The sequence below is a fragment of the Erinaceus europaeus genome, chromosome 9 (genome assembly GCF_950295315.1).
Source record: "Erinaceus europaeus chromosome 9, mEriEur2.1, whole genome shotgun sequence".
Classification (NCBI taxonomy): Eukaryota; Metazoa; Chordata; class Mammalia; order Eulipotyphla; family Erinaceidae; genus Erinaceus; species Erinaceus europaeus.
The window spans coordinates 56719954-56744005 of record NC_080170.1 but is presented as its reverse complement, the minus strand read 5'-3'; the positions used below and the strand labels follow the sequence as shown (position 1 = coordinate 56744005).

The following is a 24052-nucleotide window of genomic DNA, read 5'->3' as shown; positions in this document are numbered from 1 at the left end:
AGGTAGGAAAACACAGGCTTGTGTTCTGGCGCTTCGTGAACCCTGTCCACAGTACCACTGACATTATCAACACCAAGCCCCACCACTGAATGCAACTAAATCAGGCAAGCTCCTAGCTTTAGAACATGTTTCAAAAGCTTCTGAGACATGGATGGCACCCTAGTGAGGTCCTTTTCCCAACTCATAGCAGCTCTACTTCTGGAATTCATTTAGAGGAAGCAATCTGACCAAAGACACAAGATGATATTTGCAGATGGTCATGACAGAATTATTTACTTTGGCTGAGCATGTGGTAAACCAAACACTCCACAATAGAATCACGTCATACTGCAGCCCTGCCATTGGGCGAATGCAGTTTATCAAAAATACGTGTTGTATTGTTCCCTTTTGTTTTTAGTACAAAATTATTTAAGATAGTTGAGTGAAAAAGTTTTGGTAAACTAGGCTTTGGAATATGTGGAGTGACTCTCTGGATGGTAGGTTTTGGAGAGAGGCTAATCTTCTCACCTGGTTTGTCTATCCTTGATGATTTTTCCCTAGTGGGTAAAATGGTGATTAGATGTATCATGGTGATTAGATGTCACAAGCCTACAGCTGAGGCCCTGTCCTGTAAGGAGGGAAGGGCAGAGCCCAGGGGAATGGTGAGACCACTGACCAGATGCTTTGTTTCCCAGCAGTAGGGACCCCAGAACCAAGCAGGACCCCACAGACTCCAAAGAAGCAGGGCCTCATGGCTGCCAGCCTAGGGGAAACAAAGTCTCCAGGAGCCCCCCATGACAGGAAGCCCAAGGCCACACCGAGTTCCCAGTCCCTGCAGAGGAGGACACCTGTGTCAGTGGCAGCCCCCTGCCCACCAGCCCCCTGCATCCTGACCCAGGTGCTGGGAAGAGGCCATTTCCAGAAGGTGAGGGATTCTCTGAGCCTGTGTGCTGGGGTGCCCCTGGAGCTGCGCTGTCGGGGAAAGGAAGTTTGCTGGAGGGTGCCCCTGAACTTGGAGGAAGGGAGCGAAGGGCACCTGAGGTAAGAGGGCCTGAGGTCAGCTGGATGAGGAGCTGAGCAGCAACACATAGCACTGGGGTTAGCTGGTTTTTGTCTTTATTGCCATCTAGGTTATCCCTGTGTTTGTTTGGTGATTGCTTTATGATTCCATCACTCCCAATGACCTTTTAAAATTTTTTAAATTTAATGTTTTAATAAGAGACAGAAAGAAAGTAAGAGGGAGAGAGCAGGAAAGACAGACACTTGCTGTACTGATTTAGCACTTGTGAAGTTTCCCACCTGTAGGCAGGGAGCAGGGGCTTGAGCCCAGGCCCTTGCACATGGTAATGTGCTTGCTATATACCAGGTATGCCACTGCCCAGCCCCTGGGATTACAGTTTCCACAGGATAAGGCATCTCAGAACCCACACAGCGTATCCCCTCCTGGGACAGTGATGTAGAGTCCCTGAATGAATTAGTTTCCCTCGGTCCTGGAGTGCAGAAGCTGGTCTGTCAGGAGGGAGGTGGCCTTGGCCCAGCAAGAGAAGCAGATACACTATCTGTGCCAGATGTCAGGTCTCAGACCCTGGCTGGGGACACCTGCAGGGGCAACTCAGCACTGCCATCTCCTCAGACAGAGGGTGGGGTCAACTTCATCTGCCCCCCCCCCTCCATTGAGCGTCTTAAAACCTGTGAATCTGTCTTGCCACACCCCCCACTACTGGGGAGGGCATAGTGGGTGTTTGCTGTCCAGAACAGACAACAGAGGGAGGCAAGAACTAGAGGACTGGGGGTTCCATTTGCCAATGAAGGGGGTTGAGGCAGCCATAAGAGGTTGTGCTGGTGGGCTGAGCCCTCCCCACCCCTGTATGGACTGATGCCAGCCCTGCCTGTTCTACCAACCCACGAGGACAGGAGGCAGCTGGTAGGTGGCCTTGAAGGCTAGGAGGAGGCTGCCAGTCACAGACACTGCCCACAGGTGTGCCTCTCCCTGCCCCCAGGATCAGGCACCTGGATCAGTACAGCCAGCTGCAACTGGGCAACTCCACGTGGGCTGACACAGGAGAGTACAGCTGCTGGGCACAGGTCGGTGAGGGCCACGTGTGTGCTAATGGCAAGGACCTGCAGGCTAGCATCTTCATCTTCTTCACAGGTGCCTGGGGTGGGGTCTGCAAACCTGGGTAAAAAATGCTTCAAGCACAGCATTGTCTGTTTCCAACCCACCTGTAGTCAGAGGGCTCCAAGATCCTTGGCACCTCAGGGCATCTGTGCTATAATATTAACTGAGGGGTTTGGAGTTCAGCTGTATCTGATGGCAGAAGAAGGTGACTCCCCCATGCTCAGCATGTCCTCTCACACACATTCAACTGAATACACAGTGAGGGCCACCAGTCCCAAGGGCAGACCTCAATGGAAAGTATCACTGGTAACCAGTTAAAGCACAGATCCCAGCCCATGAGACAAGTGTGGATGCAGCCTTTACACCTGGAACAGCAAGTCCTGCAGGTGGTCCCATCCTTGGGGAGACTGGGATATCTAGGGCTCCCCAACTCTGTTGCACACTGAGGTCACCTGGCACTTCAAATCAACTGATACCAACTCCCGCCCAGAGTGTGATTCTGATGTGTGTGTATGTGTGTGTGTGTGTGTGTGTGTGTGTTTGTGGTATGCCCAGAAGTCCCCCAGGCCAGGGTACTGTGTTGTCAGGGTCAGGAGTTGGTGCATTTATAGCAGCTCCCCTTTTCCCTCTACCCACCCCCAATGCAGAAACCACTATGTAGAAGTGGTGCTCGAAACTCAAGTTCATTACAACTAAGCAAGGTTTAAAATCTAATTCTAGGTCTGGAAGCTAACTCACCTGATAGAAATCATGTTTCCCCGTACATAAGGTCTTGGGTTCAAGCCCTAGCACCACATCAGAGTGCTGTGGATGGTGGGTTGGTGCTGTGTTATCTCTCCTATTAAAAAAATTGAATTGCGAGGCCACTCAGTGGTATCGTGAATGTGTGAGACCTTGGGTGTTTCATTAAGGAAAGGCCACACACATGTAAGGGGTCTGACTTAGACACAAACCATTCCCACCATGACAAGGTTCTGTGGGACCACACTGCTTGAAAAAGTGGGTCCCCACCCCAGATAATTCCACTCTGTAGCATATGCATCCAAGAGCCTAACCAGAACTGGTACTGCTGAAATTATCCCAAAAGGACTGGATGGCTGCCTGCCTCTCTGGCCTGTCCTCTCGGTTCAGCAGACTTCTTGCTTATTTCTAGAGGCAGAGCAGATGAGGTCAGGGATTCTACTTCCATTTGACTTACAGCACAGGAACTCAGAGGAAGTAGTACTCCTGGGGCAGGGCTGGGGATCCAGGCAGAAACCTTGACTTCTAGTTCAGGACATCCTATAATATTGGCCCCTCAAGGCCAAGCTGTCTGAACCCACTATCTAAACAAAGACACCAAAGATCAGAGGCAGAGAGGAACTTGCTCTAGGGGCACAGCCAGTTGGTGACAAGGCTGGAAGCAACAATCTTCATCAGGGCCCCTTCAGGAAGGAGCATGGAGGGGACCTAGAGGAAATAGCTCAGCTGGTGGAGCAAAGGACTTGCATGCCTGATGTTCTGTCCCATATGCTGCATATACTGGAGTGATGGTCTAATTTTTATCTTTTCTTATGTTAATTCCTATCTAGATCATGCAAAAGAAATAAAACATGTTATTTAAAAACCTATTTATTAATGAGAGAGGGAGAGAGAAAGAGAGTGAACTAGAGCTTCACTATGGAAAACGTGCTGCCAGGAATTGAACTTGGGATTTCATGCTTGAGAGTGGCATGTCCTAGGCTGCATAAAACAAATCTAAAAAGGAGGAGGGGGAAGAGGAGGAGGAGATCGGGGAAGAGGTGGGCCCAGGCTACAGGGGCCCCATTGTGGGAGAGTGGAGTGGCAGCACCCACCTGGCTCACCCTCCCTCTACCTCCAGATCCCCAGGAGCTCTTCGTCCCCACAGACAACTACTACAAAGTGGTACAGCTATGCAGCCACCAACCGGCCCTGCTTCCCTGTCAGGTGACCAGCCCACTGGCCCAGGTGACGCTACACCGGGAATTCCCCCCAGAGGAGATCCCAGTGGATGGGACAGACATCTCCTTCAATGTGAAGAAGGGCTTCACCATCCATCGGCCCCATGCCTCCATGGCAGGCTCCCTCTTCTCCCTGGCCAGCCTGGGCAGTGTGCAACAGATCTCCACCAAATACATGCTCCTCTATATCAACTGTACATGGCCAGGGTATGAGGGGGGCCGGGCTGGGGGGGCCTCCTCTGGGACACTCAAGAGTGGGACCTGTGGGCTGTAGAGCTCTGAGCAAATGCCAGGGTGTTAGTGAACACACTTGACCATCCCAGAGCCCTTGGCCAGCACATGCAAGGGTGAAGCCTCACAAGTGGTAGAACAATGCTTCAGTGTCTGCCTTCTTTCTAGAGAAAAAAAAAAAAAAGTCTGCTGGTATTGGTGAAACTACAAAGGCACAAAGTCCCAATGATACCCTGGCAGGAAAAGGAAGAAAGGGAGGGAAAGGCAGGGGAGGGAGGGAAAGAAAGATCAAAATAACAACAAAGTAGCCCACTCCATGTATTTGAACATTTTGTGCAGACTGTTATTCAGTTGGCAACTACAATATATTATTCTAGCCTTTGATCCATCTACCCATTCTCAACCAAACTGTCCTATTCATCCATCTTCCCAAAACCATCAATTCCACCCATCCACCCACCCCACCATCAGATCAACTATTTCCTCATCCTCTAAATCATTCCTGACACATCATCTTCCAGCATATCACCCTCAACCACTCATCTAACCATTCTAACAAGCAATTCAAGTCTGTGTTCCATTTCTCCCCAATCTCCTCCCCTACAGATCCCTTTTCCATGCCCACACCCCGAATCCGAGCCTCAGCAGCATGGGTGACACTGGGTGAAGACTTCACTGTGACTTGCATGGCTCTGGGTGAGCCAGAGATTGCTGTGGACTTCAGCTGGGACTACCCAGGCCAGAAGGTAGGCTGTGCACAGGTCTGCGCATGTGTGTGCACAAGTGTGGCAGAGATCTGGGCCATCAGCATCAGTTAGGACTGCCACTAGGACCAGAAGCCATCAGGAGGACAGAGCCACTGCTGACTTGAAAGGGAGAGGGACCTAGAGGCACTTGGCTCAGACCCCATTGATCTGAGTGGCAGGGCCCCTCAGCCCCTCTCCTGCTCACTGCCCTCAAGTTACTGTGTAAGAAGCTAGTCTTCTCTCTCCATGTTGGGACCACAGAGGTGGTAGTGGTGTTGCTTCCCCACAGAACACTTGCCCCCATCAGCCCTCAACCCTGTGGAGAACAGCTGGACTCACAGGCTCCCCATACTGATGAAAAAGGCTTCTGGGCAGAGCTGGTTTGCTGTGAGCCCAAAGGCCTTTGGAGGAGGAATGGGGGATGTGGGGTTCATTCTTCCCTTTGTATGGGCAAACACAGTAATCAGAGACACTAGATTTGCTACACCCCTATCTTCTCAGAGAGTGGCAGAATCCACCTCCACCCCCCCAAAAGTATTCATTGGAAAACATCACCTTTACAGCTGTCCACAAACTGTGCCTTCCTGATTAATCTGACTTTGCATGACTCTTGTTTCCCAAAATATTTGATCCCTTCAGAGAGAGGTAGCCACTGGCACCCCCCTCAGAAGTGTGTGCCACAAAACCCATACCACAGTCACCTGCTGGACCTCCCTGAGCACTTCCCTCATCCTGGAGGGACCCCAGCCTCTCCCAGATACAGAAATTCTCCTCCATAGCCCTGGGATTCCAGGGTCTCTGCACAGCTCCCTGCAGGGGGCCTGGCACCCAGGCAGCTGATGGCCACTCCTCTTGTCTGCAGCTGGGCCGTCCCCTCTATACCAGTGAGTGGAGCCGTGTGCAGCGCCAGCGAGGCCAGGCACAGCAGGAGGTGGGGAGCACCCTCTATGTGGAGGATGCCCGTGCCGGGGATGCTAGCACCTATACCTGCCGGGCCACCAACCTGCAGGGCACAGGGACCGCCACCATCCATGTCCAAGTGACCCGAACTCACCATGTCCCCACCACTCACTCTTAGCTCCCCCACTGCAGGCACCCTGTGGAGCTGTGGGTAACAGCAGGCAGGTGATGGTGGTGAACTTGGGGCTGTTTCCCAGGATAGAAAGCACCTGTATGCTCATCCCTTTCCCCCCCACTCAGCCTAGACCCAGCTCCCAAGCGGGACCACACCAGGCCTATGCCTGAGGACAGACCCAAACCACAGGGCTGTCCCTCAGGTCAGTGCCAACACCCTACCCCAGTCTTGATGAGGATCCAGTGCCTGTCTCCCAGGAAAACGCAGAGGCTGAGTGAACATCACATCATGTGTCTTTTTCATTTCAGTAGCCTGTATATCGGGGTGACCCAGCTGGTGCAAGGACACACACAAGGGTAAATGTGGGGGGCCAGCCCTCTAATAAATTAGCTTCCACCATGCTGAGCCTGCAGGGCTGGAGTGAGGAGACACAGATGTTTAGTGGGTGCTGGCTCTGCCCTCTTCCTAGCATTCACGGACCCAGGGGTGCATGGAAGCTTCTAGAAGGCTGCAGTTGGCAGATGTTTCAATTGAATCTGTCAAATTATTTGGCCACTCATCTTTTTCTCTATGATTTCTATCAAAGTCTGTCAAAGCAGCAGCAGCCCCAGACTGCTCTGGAAAAAGCAGGTGAGGAGGAATTGTATGCCTCATTCAAAACTGTCTCCATACTGATGGCCAGGGCAGAAGCCAGCTGAGCTCCAAAAGCAGAGGAGGAGGCTAATCAGGGGTGAAGGCAATGTCCGGACACAGAGGAGCTGGGGTTCTGGCTCCCGGTGTAGCTGGACCCAAATGTAGCCCGGGGGTGTCCCTGGAGCCTGGGACCCACTTGCTCTGTTGCTAAAGAGGCAGGAGCCTGCTTCTGGATTGTCTGCAGATGTTGAGGGGGAGACTATACTCTCTCTGGGGAATATAGGGGGCTTCCTGAGAAGAAACTGAACCCAGGGTGGGCAGGGCCAGCAGGTGGCTTGGCAGCATTGACCACTCCTATGCACTGATACGGAAGTTCAGATAGATGGAGCGTTAAGGCAGAGAACTGGAGTGGACACAGGCAGGGGGCCCATGGGGAATGAGGAGGAGGAGGGGGACCAGCTCACAGATCTGCTGGTCCCAGAGTGTGGTGGGAGAGAAGACAGACAGACAGTAGAGGATAGTGGGGTCCAGGTAGTACCTCACCTGTTCAGCATTGAACACCCAGGTGCATGGAGACAGGACACAGAAGGCCTGGCCAAGGACAGGTGCCCTGGCCTCAGCCCTGGGCTCTCCAGACACCCTGCCAGCCCTGCCTCCCCTGAGAGCTGTCAGCCAGCCTGAATACCTCTACATCCCACCAGCTGTGCACCTTTCCCAGGTGCTTCTCAGGGATCAGCCTCCTTCTTCCCCAGTCTCCAGATCATGCTGGCTGGTGGGGACACTGCAGGGATGCTGAAGTCACTGTCAGTCCCCATGTGATCCAGAGGAGCAGTAAGCTGAAACCTGACAGCAGGCCGGGGCAGTAGTGGGACATGGGGGAGGGCTGCTGAGCCAGGGTAGCCACGGCACAGGCTGCCCCTGAGGAAGGCGTCTGAACCCCCGATTTGGATAGGGGTGGGGGGAGCACTCCTTTTGCTTCCTCTGTGGACTATTTTGAGGGAAGGCACTTCTTGGGCCTCCAGGCCCTGCAGGTCCCCTTGGGGACAGGCAGCTTCTGCTCCGTTCCTACACGTCCCATAGAGGGCACTGTAGCCCTATGTCTCAGGGGCTGGGCACAGCCTACGTGGCCAGGAAAGAGACTTGGCTGGGCGTGGGGGTGACAGGTGTCAGAGGGAAGGTGGGGGAGGCCTGGGCCCCCAGGACCCGGAACAACAGCTCCTCCTTCTCCTGCTCCAGCTGCCTCCGACGCTGCACTTCTTGCTCCAGGGCCGCCTGAGCACCCAGCAGGTCCTCCGAGAGCTGCCTGCAGGGCACACAGGACAGGCACATGGGGACAAGCCCTGTGCCCTCCTCACAGGCAGCGGCTCTGCATTCAAACCCTCGTGCAACTACTCATCCACTCCTGGGATTCCAGTTTCCTGAGCCATGCAGTGTGTGTGTGTGTGTGTGTGTGTGTGTGTGTGTGTGTGTGTGTGTGTGTGTGTGTGTGGTGGTGGTGGTGGTGTGATCTCAGGGCTGCAATCAGGTGATTACAGGATGAGATGACCTACTGTGTACTTAGTAAATTGTGCCTGACATGTAGTCTTGCTCACTTACTAAGCCTCTAGACCAGCTTCATTCATTCATACATTTCTCCATTCATTCATTCAGCCTCCTGAGCTCTGTTTCCTGTCTTTCTTTCTGTCTGTGTCATTAGCTTACTATGCTGGGGCAAGAACAAATAGTACTGGGGTGATGAGCTGAGTCTCTCCTCTCCTGGGCAATCTTGGTCCACCTGGCCCTCCCCACCCCAGCTCCCTAAGGATGCACGAGGGCTTCTGGCAATATGGACAGGTCAGGGGCAACTACCGAGACTCCGCTGCCTGGTTTCGGGTACGGACGTGCAGATCCTCATACTCCTGCTGTAGGATGGTCACCTTCTCCTCCAGCATCAAGTTTCTTTCTTTCTGTGACAAATCAGAACCAGTTTAGAGTCATGAGAAGCCCAGGATGTGCTCCTTCCCCTTGCTGTCATCCATGGGCCTCCAAACACCACTGTCTCTGTATCAGAGGCACATCCTGGAGCATTAAGAGTGATTAAAAAGGCACAGTTGGGGAACTGGGTGGTTGAGTACACATATTACCATTACAGGAACCTGGGTTCAAGCCCCCAGTGCCCAGTTGCAGGGGAAAAGCTTCACAAGTGGTGAAGCAGTACTGCAGGTCAGTCTCTATCTATCTCTTCTTATTTATTTATGAGGAAGAAAGGAGGAGAGAAAGAGCCAGACCTCACTCTGGAACATGTGTTGCTGGGGATTGAACTCAGGACCTCATGCTTGAGAGTTCAGTGCCTAATCCACTATGCCATCTCCCAGACCACTCTCTCTCCCTTTTCTCTCTTGATTTTTCTGTGTCTAATAAAAAAAAAAGGCACAGCTAAGGAGTGTGTGTAGGGTGGCCAACACAACACACACACACACACACACACACATATATATGAATTATGTATATAACATAACTTACATAACACTTGTGTGTTATGTAACATATATTCAATGCATTCCCATATAGTGCTGGGACCTGAACCTGAACCATGTACATGGCAATGCATGTGCCCCTTGTAGTAAGGTATGTCTTTTTCCCTAAGATATATGTATTATTATTATTATTATGAGTGAGAAAAAGGTTGGTAGGGAGAAGTAAAGGGTACTAGAGTACTGCTTGGCTCTGGCACAAGATAGTTCAGGAAATTGAACCTGAAACCCCTGAGGCTTCAGGCATATAAATTGGTTCTCTCAGGCTATGCTACCTCCTCAGCCCCCTGCTAACTGAATTTTGCTGCATAAGAACATTAAAAGAAGAATAAAGCCCCACTCATATAATATCTCCTTTGGTTCATAACAGAAAGAGCACTGCTGGGAGTAGGGCAGTAGTGCAGTGGGTTAAGCGCATGTGGCGCAAAGCACAAGGACCGGCATAAGGATCTTGGTTCTAGCCCCTGGCTCCCTACCTGCAAGGGGAGTCCCTTCACAAGCAGTGAAGCAGATCTGCAGGTGTCTACCTTTCTCTCCCCCTCTCTGTCTTCCCTTCCTCTCTCCATTTCTCTCTGTCCTATCCAACAACAACGACAACAAAATAAATAAATAAATAAATAAATAAATAAATAAATATTAAAAGAAAAAAGAAAGAGCACTGCTGATTCTCCAAATGTCAGAAGGCTATGAACTGTGTAATGAAATAAACTGTCTGCTATTTTGGGCCATGCAAAAAGCACTGGGTGTTTGAAATGACATAACAGATTGGGCTCTCTTGTCCTGGAGACAAAGTCCACTGGTGTGGGGAGCCACACGTGCCCTCAAGGTTGCTATTGGCATGGCCACAGAGTTTATGTTAAAAGATAGTTCCTGGGAATTGGGCGGTGGCGCAGCGGGTTTAGCGCAGGTGGCGCTAAGTGCAAGAACTGGCTTGAGGATCCCAGTTTGAGCCCCCGGCTCCTCACCTGCTGGGGAATCACTTCACAGGCGGTGAAGCAGGTCTACAGGTATCTTTATCTCCCTCTGTCTTTCCCTCCTCTCTCCATTTCTCTCTGTTCTATCCAACAACCACAATATCAGCAATAACAACAATATAATTACAACAAGAACAACTAGGGCAACAAAAGGCAAGATACAAAAAAAAAAAAAAAAGGGATAAGATAGTTCCCGCTTCCCTACACCTTAGAGTCTTTGTTAAAAGATAAGGTCTTTTTCCCCATGAATCACCCAGGACCTTCCAGATAAATGGCTGACTACCATGACAAATAATATAAAATATAATCATAAATGAATAGGAAAGATACATCCCCCAATACTCAGTTGGTCAAGGCACCAAACCTCTTTTTCTATAAAGCATTCAAATCAGATGCCCTGCTAACCACGAGAAGCAGATTGTTTATGTTTCTTCCACAGGAATCCCAGAAAAAAAAACATCTGGACCCCTGCACACCCTGACATCACCCACTAGATGGCACGACTACAGTGGCACACCCCCCGAAACCCTAGATGTCACTCAACGCGATCTGAAAAATCTGATTCGCAGACTCCAAGGACAGAACCTTTTTACTGCCTGTCTGCCTTTCCTGCTTTTGCTTTGACCTGTCACGTTTTGGCGGTTCCAGCTCACAATCTACAGAAAAGCAGAATTCCAGAGGCTGACCTTCCTCATGCAGCATTTCATCCCATGCCATTTCTCCCCCTAGTTGCCTACTTTGGACTGAGACTTCTATCGGACTTGCTGGTATACCCTTTGGACACTTTAGACAATTTTACAGCAGCTTCCTTCCCTTCACATTGCTGGTTTTTCATAGACTGACCCTGAGTAGTTCATAGACTTTACACACTGTTGCCCTGGGCATTAGATAAAAGGAAAGGGGGAGATGCTGGGAAATTGTGCCAATGCAGTCACATCTGCCATGTTGTCCCCTCAGGCTACTGCTAGTTCCCACGAGAGTTGGGACATTCTCGGAGTGCCTGTTCAGCCATGTTGTGCCCTCAGGACATTGTCTATATCCCCGCGATATCTGGAGTGCTCTGGTTACTCCTCCCCCCTCCCATTCTCATGAGAGTTATCATCCTATCCTGGAGTGCTATGGTTACTCCTCCCCCTTCCCATTCTCGCGAAAGCTACTCCTGTAAAAACCCTTCGTTTTCCGCACCTCGCTCTCTTGCCAGTGCTTCACTCCAGTGTTCAGACGCAGGAAAGGTTACTGCGTGAGGCAGCCATTTTCGCTACCCAACTCTGAGGTGCCAGCGCAAATAAAGATTTGTGTTTCCTCTTCGCTCCGGACCCCCTCTCTCTTCTCCGCGGCCTGCGCACAACAACATCTGGCTCTACAACACACTGGGTCCTTCCCAAGCCTGTCCTTACTTATCCCAGTCCCCCACACTGTCTGCTGTTGTAGTCTTGTCTCTTTCTCACACCTGGCATCTGGGCCTTCCTGAGTGACCTGAACATCTGCCCAGGTGTGGTAAAAAAAAGCAAGACCCAAGTTGGGAGTGGAACTCAGTGACAGAGCAAATGCTTTGTATGTATGAGGTCCTGGGTTCAATCCTGGGATGAGAGAGAGGGGCAGGGGAGGAAAAAAGAGAAGGAAGGAGAGGCTGGAGAGATAGCATAATGGTTATAGAAAAAAACTTCCATGCCTAAATCTGAGGTCTCAGGTTCAATCCCCAACACCACCATAAGCCAGAGTTGAGCAGTATTATGGTGTCTCTCTCTATTTCTGTATTTTTCTCTCTGTATCTCTCATTAAAAAATTCATAAGGGGAGTCGGGCTGTAGCACAGCGGGTTAAGCACAGGTGGTGCAAAGCACAAGGACCGGCATAAGGATCCCGGTTTGAACCCCGGCTCCCCACCTGCAGGGAGTCGCTTCACAGGCGGTGAAGCAGCTCTGCAGGTGTCTATCTTTCTCTCCTCCTCTCTGTATTCCCCTTCTCTCTCCATTTCTCTCTGTCCTATCCAACAACAACAACAATAATAACTACAACAATAAAACAACAAGGGCAACAAAAGGGAATAAATAAATAAAATAAATATTTAAAAAATTCATAAAACATTAAAAGAGAGACATATAACCCATTCCACTGTAAGTCAGAGCTGAGCAGTGCTCTGGTCTCTTGAAAGAAAGAGAAAAATGAATAAATGAAAGAATGAATAAACAAACAAGGGAAGGCTAGGTAGATTTTGGTACAGACCTGCAACAGCATTTGGAAGTGAACCCCTGGAAATTAGGGAAAGGCAGGAGGGAGGAAGGGCAGGACTCCTGTAACACTGGGCCACTGTCCCACCTCAGGGGTCTCAAGGTCAGCACATCGCAGGCTAGCCTCCTAAAGGCCCCTTCCCAAGGGATGCCTGGAAGGCAGAGCAGCCCCACGCACCACCGTCTCCATGAGGACCAGCCGCTTGTCCAGCTCGTGCACCTGCTCGTTTCTCATCTCGATGACAAAGTGCAGGCTCTCCAGCTCTCGTTCCCAGAACTGGCTGAGGCTCCCATGGTCCTGGAAGGCATACACCTCATGAGGCAGAGGCTGTGGGTGTTCCTCTGCTGTTTGACCTTTGCCTCCCTCTGGGACCTGGGGAAGTACTCAGCAGCTAGTCTGGCTCAGAGAGGGAGATGGCATGAGGGATGAGTTGGTACAGGGTATGAGATTACCAGGGGGGATGAGGCGACATGAGGGGGAAGGTGACACAGGAAGGGAGGAGACATGGAGAGGAAGGTGGCTCAGGAAGGGAAGTGCCATAGGGGATGAGGTGGCATAGGGTGGAGATGGCACAAGGAAGAGGTGGCACAGGGAAGAAGGTGGCACTGAAAAGGAGACCTGGGGAGGGAGGTCTGTCTAGGAGGCTGGTGTGCTCACTCTCTGCACTTGCTTCTCTCTGAATCCAGAATCACAGTTCTTTCCTGTCCCCCCAAGTATCTTTCCAAACCTTTTCCCCATTCTCAGCGCCAGGGAACCTTTTCTTTAGGACATGTGGCATCACAGCGTCAGGTCTTGGTGAGCTCTGCCCAGCCCTGCCCATGGAAAGGTACCAGCCTTGTACTGCCAGCCCCAACCCCCCCCCCCCAGTTCCAGAAAGCAGATCTAGGGTGCCACCTGCACCTGGACATGCTTCTTGTAGTCCCGGCTCAGGATGGACTCCTCCACCCTCTTCATCTTGGCCTGGAAGCCCTCCAACTGTGACATCAGCCTACCAATGGTCTCCTGTTGAGGGATGGGAGGGTAATGTCAAAGCCCAGCTTGGGAAGGCCCCAGAGCAGGGTGGGGGGGCCACCCCACATACTCGGGATTGCTGGCCATCCTCAAATTCAGCTTTGCTAGCCCCTCCCCAGGGATGCAACTAAAGGGAAACCACAGCCCTGCTTGCTTATGTTAAAAAAAAAAAAAAAAAGACACCTTCTTGTCTGAAGAATCCACCCATGCTTCTGGTTCCAGCTGAGACTCACCCCCTCCAGAAAGTCTTCCCTGACCAGCCCAGCCCAGCTAGGGTGAATGTCTCTTCCTGTTTCCTGTACCCTGGTCCAGTAACATAGGGCAGGACCCACACAGATTCAAGGATTCCCTTCCCCCACTGTCCTGGTCACTACAGGAGGGTGCCTAAACCCATAAGCCTCACACATGAGTATAGACCCCAGTCTTGACCTCAACCTGAGGGTTCTGTGCTATTCCGGCAGGCCCTCTCACACCCTCCCAGAAATTCACACCACCAGCCCACTCACCTGTAGGGATGCTTCAGCCTCCTGGAAGGAGTGGGTGAGGGCTTCTTTCTCCTGCTCACATGAGGCCCGGAAGGCTGCAGGGCAAAGAGGCATCCATAAACTCAGACATCATGACCTGGGCCTTCAGTAGCCTCTTAGGGTCAAGGAGACCAAGTGACTCTGGGGTTCATTTGGGGTCAAGAGTCTGTGATGTCCTTAATGTCCTATTTCCCAGGCTCAGGCTGAGCCAGACATAGATATTTCCTCAAAGCTCACAGAGATGGAGACAGGTTACATCTTGGGAAGAACTGAACCTCAGCATATGTGGGTGCTCCCTATACTCTGCCAAGCTAAGATCAAAGAGAGCTTGTCGCAAGTTTGTTCACCCAAAACACAGCATGTCTGAAAGGTGCACAGGGCCAACCAAGGCCTCATCAGCTTGGTCATGAAACTGAGACAGTAGGTTATCAAACCACAGCACGAAATTGCAGTAAAATAGTAAATGCAAGGCCAGGAAATCCTGATTTTACCACTTCAAAATGGATGCACCTTTGGGGGCCAGGTAGTGGAAGTTTCACAAGTGGTGAAACAGGCTGCAGGTCTCTCTCTTTCCCTCTCGCTCCCCATCTCTCACCCCATCTCTCTCTCACTCTCTCTCTCTCTCTCTCTCTCTCTCTCTATATATATATATATATATATATATACATATACATATACATATACATATATATATATATATAGCCAGCCCAGCTGATGGGGGCAGGAAGGTGGGGAGAACCCCCGGAAAGGTCACTTTCTACACTTGATGTCAAGTCCACACCAGAACAGAAGTGGGCTTTAGCCTCTGGCTACACAGGGTTCTTTCTGGGAAATCTCAACCTTGGCTCCTCTGAGTGAAAAGACAATGAAGATGTGTCTGTCCAATGGCTGGAGTAGAAAATGGAAAAGAGAAAGCAAGAAGGACAAACACAGATGGCAAAAACCCTGGTACAGGCCTGTCTCCATGGGAAGGGACAGAAAGAGAAGAATGCCCTGTAACATAGATGTCACAGAGCTATCCAAATTGATAAACTTGGCTGTGTGACAATTATAGGCTTGATTTTCTGAGATCTTGGGCTCCTTGTGTTCATTCAACAATCAGGACAGGTTCTCACTCCAGGAAAAGGGGAGGAAAATCACCCCATCTGTCCTACTGGATGGAGCTATGAAAACTAGACAAAGGGGGCTTGGCAGCACAGTGGGTTAAGAGCACATGGCATGAAGAACAAGAAGTAGTGTAAGGATCCTGGCTCAAGTCCCTGGCTCCTCATCTGCGGGGGGGTGGGGGAGACACCCACTTCACAAGCAGTGAAGTGGGTCTGCAGATGTCTATCCTCCCTCCCCATCTCTGTCTTCCCCTCCTCTCTGTCTGATTTCTCTCTGTCCTATCTAACAATGACAGCAACAATAATAATAACAACAACAACAACGATAAACAACAAGGGCAATAAAAGGAAAAAAATAGCCTCCAGGAGCAGTGGATTCATAGTGCAGGCACCAAGCCCCAGCAATAACCCTGGAAACAAAACAAACAACAACAAAAAAAAACTGTACAGAATGGTAGAGCAGCCACACACAGACTCTTCACGCTAGATGGCAGCAAGCCGAGTAAGCAAGAAGAACAGATTCTGAAGTTAGGAAATCCACAGACCAAGTACCTTCGGTGTTCCAATGACCTATAAAGAAAGCAAGGGAAATCTCCACTTGCCTGAAAAAAGGCATTCAGTGGGTGTCAACAGAGAGAGGCCATGACATTGGACTGTCAAGAGCCTCTAGGGCAGCCACTGTAACAATATTCAAGAAAGTGAGGAGATACTTTTAGAAAGAATAGAAACATAGAAAGGCCTGGAAAAGGCCACCCCATCAGCTGGGGCCCTAATCAGGGAGTCCTGAGATTCCCAAACAGACATGATGGGCCTAGACCTCCCTCGAATTGATTCCTCTCTCCATTGTTACTGGTCATCTCTATCTGCAACAACACAATAGACCTCTTTGTGGGCCCCATAGGACCTTGTCCTCAATGTGGATCAACAATGGTAGAGAATGTTCCATCCTCCGAAGGGAGGCTGGACAACATACTCTATATTCCACCCAAGGAAGATGGGTCCTGAAATTGGGGCAGCTAGGCACGTTCCTACTCATAACCACAGAATGTGAGCTCAGATCTACAGGGGTGCAGACGCTACATAGATTCTTAAGCTGAACATGGGCCCCAGATCAGATCAAATTGTTGGGGTTTACAGTCAACAATATTTATACACCTTTCCCATATTTGGGAGCTATTCTCTTCCCTGATCAAGCTTTCTAGTCCTTCTGTCCTTGACTGAATTTGGAGTAGGGCACCAAAGTAAAAACCCTGGGTTGAGGGTGAGGGTGGATGTTCAGCTCCACAGGGTGGGGGGGAAGTGAGGGGGGATAGGTTGGGACACAGTCTTTTGGTGGTGGGAATGGTGTTTATATACACTCCTATCAATTTGTACTCAGATAAATCATTTTTTAATTAATATGAGAGGGAAAATTTTATTGAATGTCACAAACTTTTTAAATCACAGACTGAGTCTTTTTAATACATAGGCTGAGTCTTTGATATGTTGACTCTCTTAAAAGCTTAGACCAGGGAGAACAGAAGCAACTGGTAGCACAGCTATATACAAATAATGTCAAAGGACATAAATTATGGTGATGTTATGTATGATACAACAAGTCCTAACAACAGGATATTTCAAAGTTAACTCAATTGCCCAATAATGTGATTACAGCAATAACTATCTGTTGTCTTCTTAAATCCTAAGACAGCAGGAACCTCTGCTTCCTCTATAGAGCCTATATTTCCTCAGTCCTGGAACCTCTAGGGTGGGGCTCACCTTCCTGCATGCTTCTCTAAATTCATACCAAATGATATTGCATCCGTAGATCCCAACCTAATCAACACAACGAGTACCATCTCAGCATGCTTCACTTCAGACTGTGTCCAGAGATGTCAGGCATGAAAAGTCAACCCTTCACCCTCATTACTTGGGTAAGACCTTTCCTTTCATAGTATTCTCTAATTCCATTGCAGGAGGTTCACTTCCTAACAAAGTCCCAAAACCTAGATATAGACCACGTCCCATGAGATATAGAGCATATATTCATATGTATCCATAAATTAGGGCAAAATATATACCTGAAAGCAAAATACACAATAGTCTGCAGTAAGTCAGTATAAAGTTCAAAATGAAATAGTGTCTACATAGACTGAGATACCCTCCTCACCTACTTCCTATTACACTTCCCTCACTCACTCCAAAGCTAACCTTATCAAAGCAAGGACTGCAAAGGCTGAATAAGGGCAAGAGACTGGCATACTTTAACGATGACTTTTTAATGACTATCAGGCCACCCCATCAGCTGGGGCCTTAGTTGGGGAGTCCTGAGATTCCCAAACAGACATGATGGACCTAAACCTTGAATAAATCCCTCTCTCCATTGTTACCAGTCATCTCTATCAGGAACAACAAAATAGACTCCTATGTGGGCCCCCATAGGACCTTGCCCACAACTTGGATCAACAATGGTAGAGAATGTTCTATCCTCCAAAGGGAGGCTGGACAACACACTCTGTGCTACACCTGAGGAAGATGGGTCCTGATATTGGGGCAGCTTGGTACGTTCCTACTTATGACCACAGAATGTGAGCTCAGATCTACAGGGATGCAGAGGTCACATAGGCTCCTAAGCTGAATATGGGCCCCAGATCACATCAAATCGATTTTTATACATCTTTCTCATATTTGGGAGCTAGACTCTTCCCTGATCCAGTTTTCTGGTCCTTTTTCCATCCATGACATCATCTCCCCAGACAATAATCAGGATCCACCTGAATATCAGATTTCAGGCTCAAGCAAAAAAAAAAAAAAACACTATAGCCACAGGCCCTTTGGAATATAACTAAAAATATGCCTATGAGCTATCTACAAAACAGAGACCCCCCTCCCCCCAACTCTTCACCTGCACTATTCCAGCCTTTAGGTCCATGATTGGTCAACAATTTGCTTGGCTTTTTTTTTTTTTTTTCCTCCTCCAGGGTTATTGCTGGGCTCGGTGCCTGCACCATGAATCCACCGCTCCTGGAGGCCATTTTTTCTCCCTTTTTGTTGCCCTTGTTGTAGCTTCATTGTGGTTATTATCATTGCCCTTGTTGACACAATTCGTTGTTGGATAGGACAGAGAGAAATGGAGAGAGGAGGGGAAGACAGAGAAGGGGAGAGAAAGACCTGCTTCACCGCCTGTGAAGCGACTCCCCTGCAGGTGGGGAGCCGGGGGTTGCTTGGCTTTTTATGTTAACTCTCTTTTCAGCCACCAGGTTCCAGATACTAGCATGATACTGACCAGACTTCCCTGGACAGACAACCCCACCAATGTATCCTGGAGCTCTGCTTCCCCAGAGCCCTTCCCCAATAGGGAAAGAGAGAGACAGGCTGGGAATATGGATCAACCTGTCAATGCCCATGTTCAGCGGGGAAGCAATTACAGAAGCCAGACCTTCAACCTTCTGCATCCCACAAAGACCTTGGGTCCATACTCCCAGAGGGTTAAAGAATAGGAAAGCTATCAGGAGAGGGGATGGGATGGGATGCAGAGTTCTGGTGGTGGGAGTTGTGTGAAGTTGTACTCCTCTTACCCTATCGTTTAGTCAATGTTTCCTTTTTATAAATACTACTGATCTTGAGTTAGGCCATTAATCCAAACAATTTAATCTGATCACCAGAGAGCAAAGTTCAAGAAAAAATAACCAGTCACAGGGACCTTTAAGAGGGATCCCAAAGGCCCAACATACATATCATCAAAGAGCCAAAAAGAGAGAAAGAGAAAGGTGTCTAAGGAAACTGGGGAAGAGTAGCAGAATGTTCCCCATTATGGTCAGATAGAAGCTGGCAGATTCAAGATGCTAGTTCAATACTTGAGTATGTAAATAATATAACCACAATATTAACTGTCTAAAAAAGAATAACCACATAATTATGTGAAAACTCTCAAGGCCAAAAATAGCTCACCTGGGAGGATGCCTACTTTGCCACATGTGTAACCAGGTTAGAGCCCCAGCACACCACACAGGGACACTGTGACACTGGGAGGAGCTTTAGTGTTTCAGTACTGTTCTCTCTCTCTCTCTCTCTCTCTCTCTCTTTCTGTCCCTCTCTCTCTCTTTCCCTCCCTCGCTCCTTCTCTTTCAAACTGAAAAAGTCAACCTGGAGCAGCAAAGTCCTGGTGACGAAAAAACAAAGGGAGGTGATCTTTGCTACCTGGAATTCAGCAAAGAGTTCCTAGATATAATCCCCCCAAAAGCATAATCTATAAAAAGAAAATAAATCAGAATTTATCAAAACTAAAAGTTTGCTTTGACATTACTAAGAGAGAAAAAGGAAAAATAAAAAACACAAGATGAGGACTAATTTTACAAATATAAAGGAATCACATCCCAAATATCTAAAGATCTCTCAAAGACTTCAGTAGTAAGAACAAATAAGCTAATTTGGATAAACTAGAAGTCTGAATCTCTGACTAAAAAGAATATACAGACTATGAATAAACATGAGAAAAGATGTTCAACACCATTAATCACTATTAAATGTCAATTAGACTCACAGTGAGACATAAATTTCCACCTAGTAGAAGAGCTAAGACACAAAGTATTGGCAAGTGTTGGTAAGAGGAAACTGTTGTATCAGTTATGGGGGATATAACATGATGTTCTCTCTGGAAAGCAGCCATTTCTCACAAAGCTTAGCACACAGCTGTTAGAAGACCTCGCCACATCTCTGTGTGCACCTAAGAGAAACGGAAATATCCTACAGCGCCCTGTACACAATGTTTATAAGTGCTCTATTTATAATCACCCACAAGTGGAAGCAACCCAAATGTCCTGCAACACATGAATGAGAAAACCAGAAAACAGTAGAGAAAGAACAAGTGAATGAGCAACAGCAACAACTTGGTTAAACTCAAGGGCATCATCATGAATAGAAGAAGACAATATAAAAAAATCCTAGAGGTGGAGAAGATGGCTCACCTGACAGAGCACATACTCTGCTATGCCTGAGGACTCAGGTTCAAGCCCTGTCTACTCATGTGAGCACCAGCAGGAAGAAACATCACAAATGGTGGAACTGTACTATAGTGTCTCTGTGCTATAGTGTCTCTGTTTCTCCTCCTCCTCCCCCTCCTCCTTCCTCTCTCTCTCCCTTTCTCTCTCTCTCTCTCTCTCTCTCTCTCCCCTCTTTGTTTCTCTTACTCACTCTGTCTCTTACCTTCTATTAAAAAAAAAAAAGTCCACCAGGAGTGGTAGAATCATACAAGCACAAAGTTCCAGCAATGACCTCAGTGGCAAAAAAATTTTTTTGCAACCTTATTATATTAGTCTGTTTTGCCTCAAAAAGATAAAAAGCACCTGCAGTGATAGAGAACAGATAAGAGGCTGCCAGGGGCTGGGAAGGAGGTAGAGTGGGAGGAGGTATAAGGCCTCAGCAAGTTGCTTTGGATGATGAGGTAGTTTTGGGTTGAGTTTGGGTGATGATTTCATGAGTCTATATACATATTAATATTTACAGAATTGTATACACACCAAAGAAAAGTCAATCTTATTGTAGGATGATATAAAAATGAGAAACTATAGGAATCAGGGCAGTGGTTCAGTTGGTAGAGCTCCTGCCTGGCATATATGAGGCTCTGGATTTGATCCTTAATACTGCAGGGGAGCATCTGGGAGGACTCTATGAGCAGTGAAGAGGTGCTTTTCTCCCCCCTCCATTTTTCTTTCTCGCTCTTATTTTGGAAGAAAGAAAGAAAGAAAGAGAGAAAGAAAGAAAGAAAGAGAAAGAAAGAAAGAGAAAGAAAGGAAGAAAGAGAGAAAAAGAAAGAAAGAAAGGGAGAGAAAGAAAGAAAGAAAGAAAGAAAGAAAGAAAGAAAGAAAGAAAGAAAGAAAGAAAGGTGTTGGGCTGGGGAGGTTGCTCAATGGCTAGCATGCATATGTGAGATCCAGGCTTGATCTCTGGCACCTCATTAAAAAAATCATTCATCATTTGCAGCCAGGGAAGTGTCTCAGCAGATAGAACACAAGACTTGCAAGTGTGAGCCGCTGGGTTCAATCTCAAACACTTCATATCCCAGAGCAGTGCTCTGGACTTGCTCATGGAATACATACATACATACATCTTTAATAAAACTATATGGACTGAGTAGTGGTACACCTGGTTGAGCATACACATTACAATGCCCAAGGACCCCTATTCAAACCCCCTGGTCTCTACCTGCAGAAGGGGAAGCTGTGTGGCTAGGGTCTCTCTATCCCTCTCCCTATCTTCCCCTTTCCTCTTGACTTTTTTCTGTCTCTATCTAAGAAACAAACAAATAAAATATTTAAAAACAAAAATAAATTCAAACTATAATGGGAAATAAAAGACAACAAAGAGTCATCAACTGAGAAAAGCAACCATTAGCACCTCCCAGTCACCTGCATTCCACACCCCAAACAAGTAAAAGTCCATGTGTCAAGCTTATGTTCATGCAGATAATGGACTGGTGTGTAGCCCCTGGTACTTTCCAAGCCATCTAAAAATAACAATGAATGAAATCTGATGCTGGAAGAGGAGTGCTCAGGATAAAGAATCCCTCCCTCTCCGGGCTTTGACAATAGAAAGTTTATTTATTAATTTGCAAATCACCTCAGTGCAAAGTTTAAGAAGACAAAGCTGATTCCCTATGCCAGCCTTGTGAGACTGGACAGGTGAATATTAGCGAGACAGAGAGCGAGGCTTTAAATCTGGAACCTGAGCCCACAGATTAGTCTCCCAGGGTGTCCATCCCAAAAGCAGCTCTTGAAATGTCTGGGCAAGGCCTTTCACAATGCTCTATGCAGCTAGTGCAATATGTTTCAAGAACTGCCAAGCTGTTCAGAATATTCCACTGTAGTTCCTCCACTTCTTGGAATTTAAGGTCACAATGTGATGTAGGCACCTCTTTATGCAAAAGGAAATCTGCCTGGTATCCTTTCCAGTCCTGAAATCTAGACGTCTAGACTCCCAGGAAAGAAGGGAAACCATGTACACAACAGCTGCACCTTTGTAAACAGTCACAGAAGTGGAATAACCTACAGCATGCTTATGTCAATGTTCAATGCAAATAACAAGATATAAACTCATACATATAAGATAATCATGGTGGTACAGGAAATGGCACAGTGATAAGACTTTGGACTCTCAAGCATGAGGTCCTGAGTTCAATCCCTGGCAGTATATGTGCCAGAGTGATGTCTGGTTCTTTTTCTCTCCTCCTATCTTTCTCATTAATTGATAAATAAAATCTTTTTAAAAAAAGATAATCATGGAGGCCAGGTGGTGATATGCACATCACCAAGCACAAAGGTCCGGGCTCAAGCCCCTGGTCTTCACAGGGGGAAACTTTATGAAGTGAAGCAAGGCTGTTGGTATCTTTCTTTATCTCTCCCTCATTATCTCCTGTTCTCTCAGTTTCTCTCTGTCTTATCAAAATAAAAAAATAAGAAATACAATTTTACAAAAGACAGTAAGATCTTTGATAAAATATGTCAAACTTTTAAAAAATAAAATAAAATAATCAATAACTATGCATTAAGGAGAGAAGTAGTCCTGGATAGAGTTCATATAAGTATAAATGACTATAGGAAAACCGGTGGCGCATTTTTCAAGGTTGATTTCAATACCTCAAAAATATTTGTGACCTTCTCCAAAGTTGTACAAGTGGCCAATAAGCACATGAAAATATGTTCAGCAAAATGAGTCACTGGGGACATGCAAATCAGAACCACAAGGAGGCAGCCTGTGGCCCTCGATGGGATGTTGTGCTGATAATAGCAACAAAGAAAAATGATGTGTCAGTAAGGGCACAGTGCATTTGGCAGCCCTGCCACCACTAGTGGGAGCATGAAGTGACTCAGCTGCTTTGGGAAACAATCTGGTGGCTTCTCAAAAAGTTCACTGCAGCACTGACAGCTGACCCAGAATTTCCACTGCTGGATGTGCCCCCAGAGGACTGGAGACCAGAGCTAAAGCAGGTCCAAGTGGTCAGAGGTCAGACCAATCTAGGCGTCCATCAACTGTTGAATGAATACAAAGGATGGTGTGTCCATACAGTGGGATATTAGCTAGCCACCAAAAAGAACTAGAATAATAAGCAAAAGAGGGTGGAGTATAAATGCATGTCTCCAGGGACTAAGCTGTGCAAATAGGACCCTGGAGAAGGGAACCAGATGTGGATCCATAGTTACTGACCCCACTGGTATACATGTCCAGAATGGATAAAGCCACAAATTGGGCAGCAGATCAGTACTTGCTGGAGATTGTGGGCAGTTGGCTATTTGCGGGAGTCTGTGATTAGCATTGGGGAGATGAGGTATGAATAGTGGTGCTAGTGTCAAGGCTCTGGGAGTGTGCTAAATGTCACTAAGGGAAAATCACACATGCCATTTATCAAAGCAAAATTTCAAGGCATAGGAACACTGCTATGTCAAATCTACCAGGATTCTGTTCTGATGATAAAGTTGTGAATGTGGCAATGGTTCTTCTAGAGAGGGTCCACTGTGCTAGTTAAACAATGACAAAAGTCTGGCATTACCTGCACAGTTAACCAAATGGGCTCCATTAACAAGTGCACTCATTAGAATGCTTTGTAGGTATTAAAGCCGCTGTGATAAGAGTTTGATGGCAAGACATTAATGTGTTTCACAATGAGAAAAATCAAAGTCCTCCTCCCCAAAGTGCAAGTGTGTGTACAGATGTGTAGTCTAGGTATATACACTAGAGGGAAGGAAAGGGCGTTCTATCAAAGGGACTGACAGTGTCAAGTTCAGGAGGGATAACACACACTCTTAATCTTCTCAATAACAAAATAAATACTAGTAGTTGTTTGCTAAGTATCTCACAAAATGTCATCAGTCTGGATTTGAGATAGCTAGCTAACTAGATATCCATTAAATAAAAACTGAATTGGGGGAGTCGGGCGGTGGCGCAGCGGGTTAAGCACATGTGGCACAAAGCGCA

The 24052-nt window shown here is 47.8% G+C and overlaps 2 protein-coding genes across 4 annotated transcripts in view; one reads left to right on the top strand and one right to left on the bottom strand.

The window, feature by feature from the left end:
- The first annotated feature begins 730 nt into the window (after positions 1-730).
- Positions 731-6114, top strand: LOC103118559 (platelet-derived growth factor receptor-like protein). The gene is made up of 5 exons (XM_060197098.1): positions 731-1020; positions 1980-2131; positions 3960-4253; positions 4897-5036; positions 5899-6114. Exons 1-5 carry the CDS (start codon positions 731-733, stop codon positions 6112-6114), a joined length of 1092 nt encoding a protein of 363 aa, XP_060053081.1.
- A 272-nt stretch (positions 6115-6386) lies between these two features.
- The window catches only part of CCDC69 (coiled-coil domain containing 69), a 37657-nt gene continuing 19991 nt past the window's right edge, over positions 6387-24052 (bottom strand). For all 3 annotated transcript variants that reach the window (XM_060197978.1, XM_016190665.2, XM_060197980.1), the window contains exons 5-9: positions 13980-14053; positions 13363-13464; positions 12640-12759; positions 8593-8690; positions 6387-8047 (exon numbers count right to left, since the gene is read on the bottom strand). In XM_060197978.1, the coding sequence (XP_060053961.1) occupies positions 7864-8047; positions 8593-8690; positions 12640-12759; positions 13363-13464; positions 13980-14053 (578 nt within the window). In that variant the 3' untranslated portion in view covers positions 6387-7863. The remainder of the gene's footprint in view (positions 8048-8592; positions 8691-12639; positions 12760-13362; positions 13465-13979; positions 14054-24052) is intronic.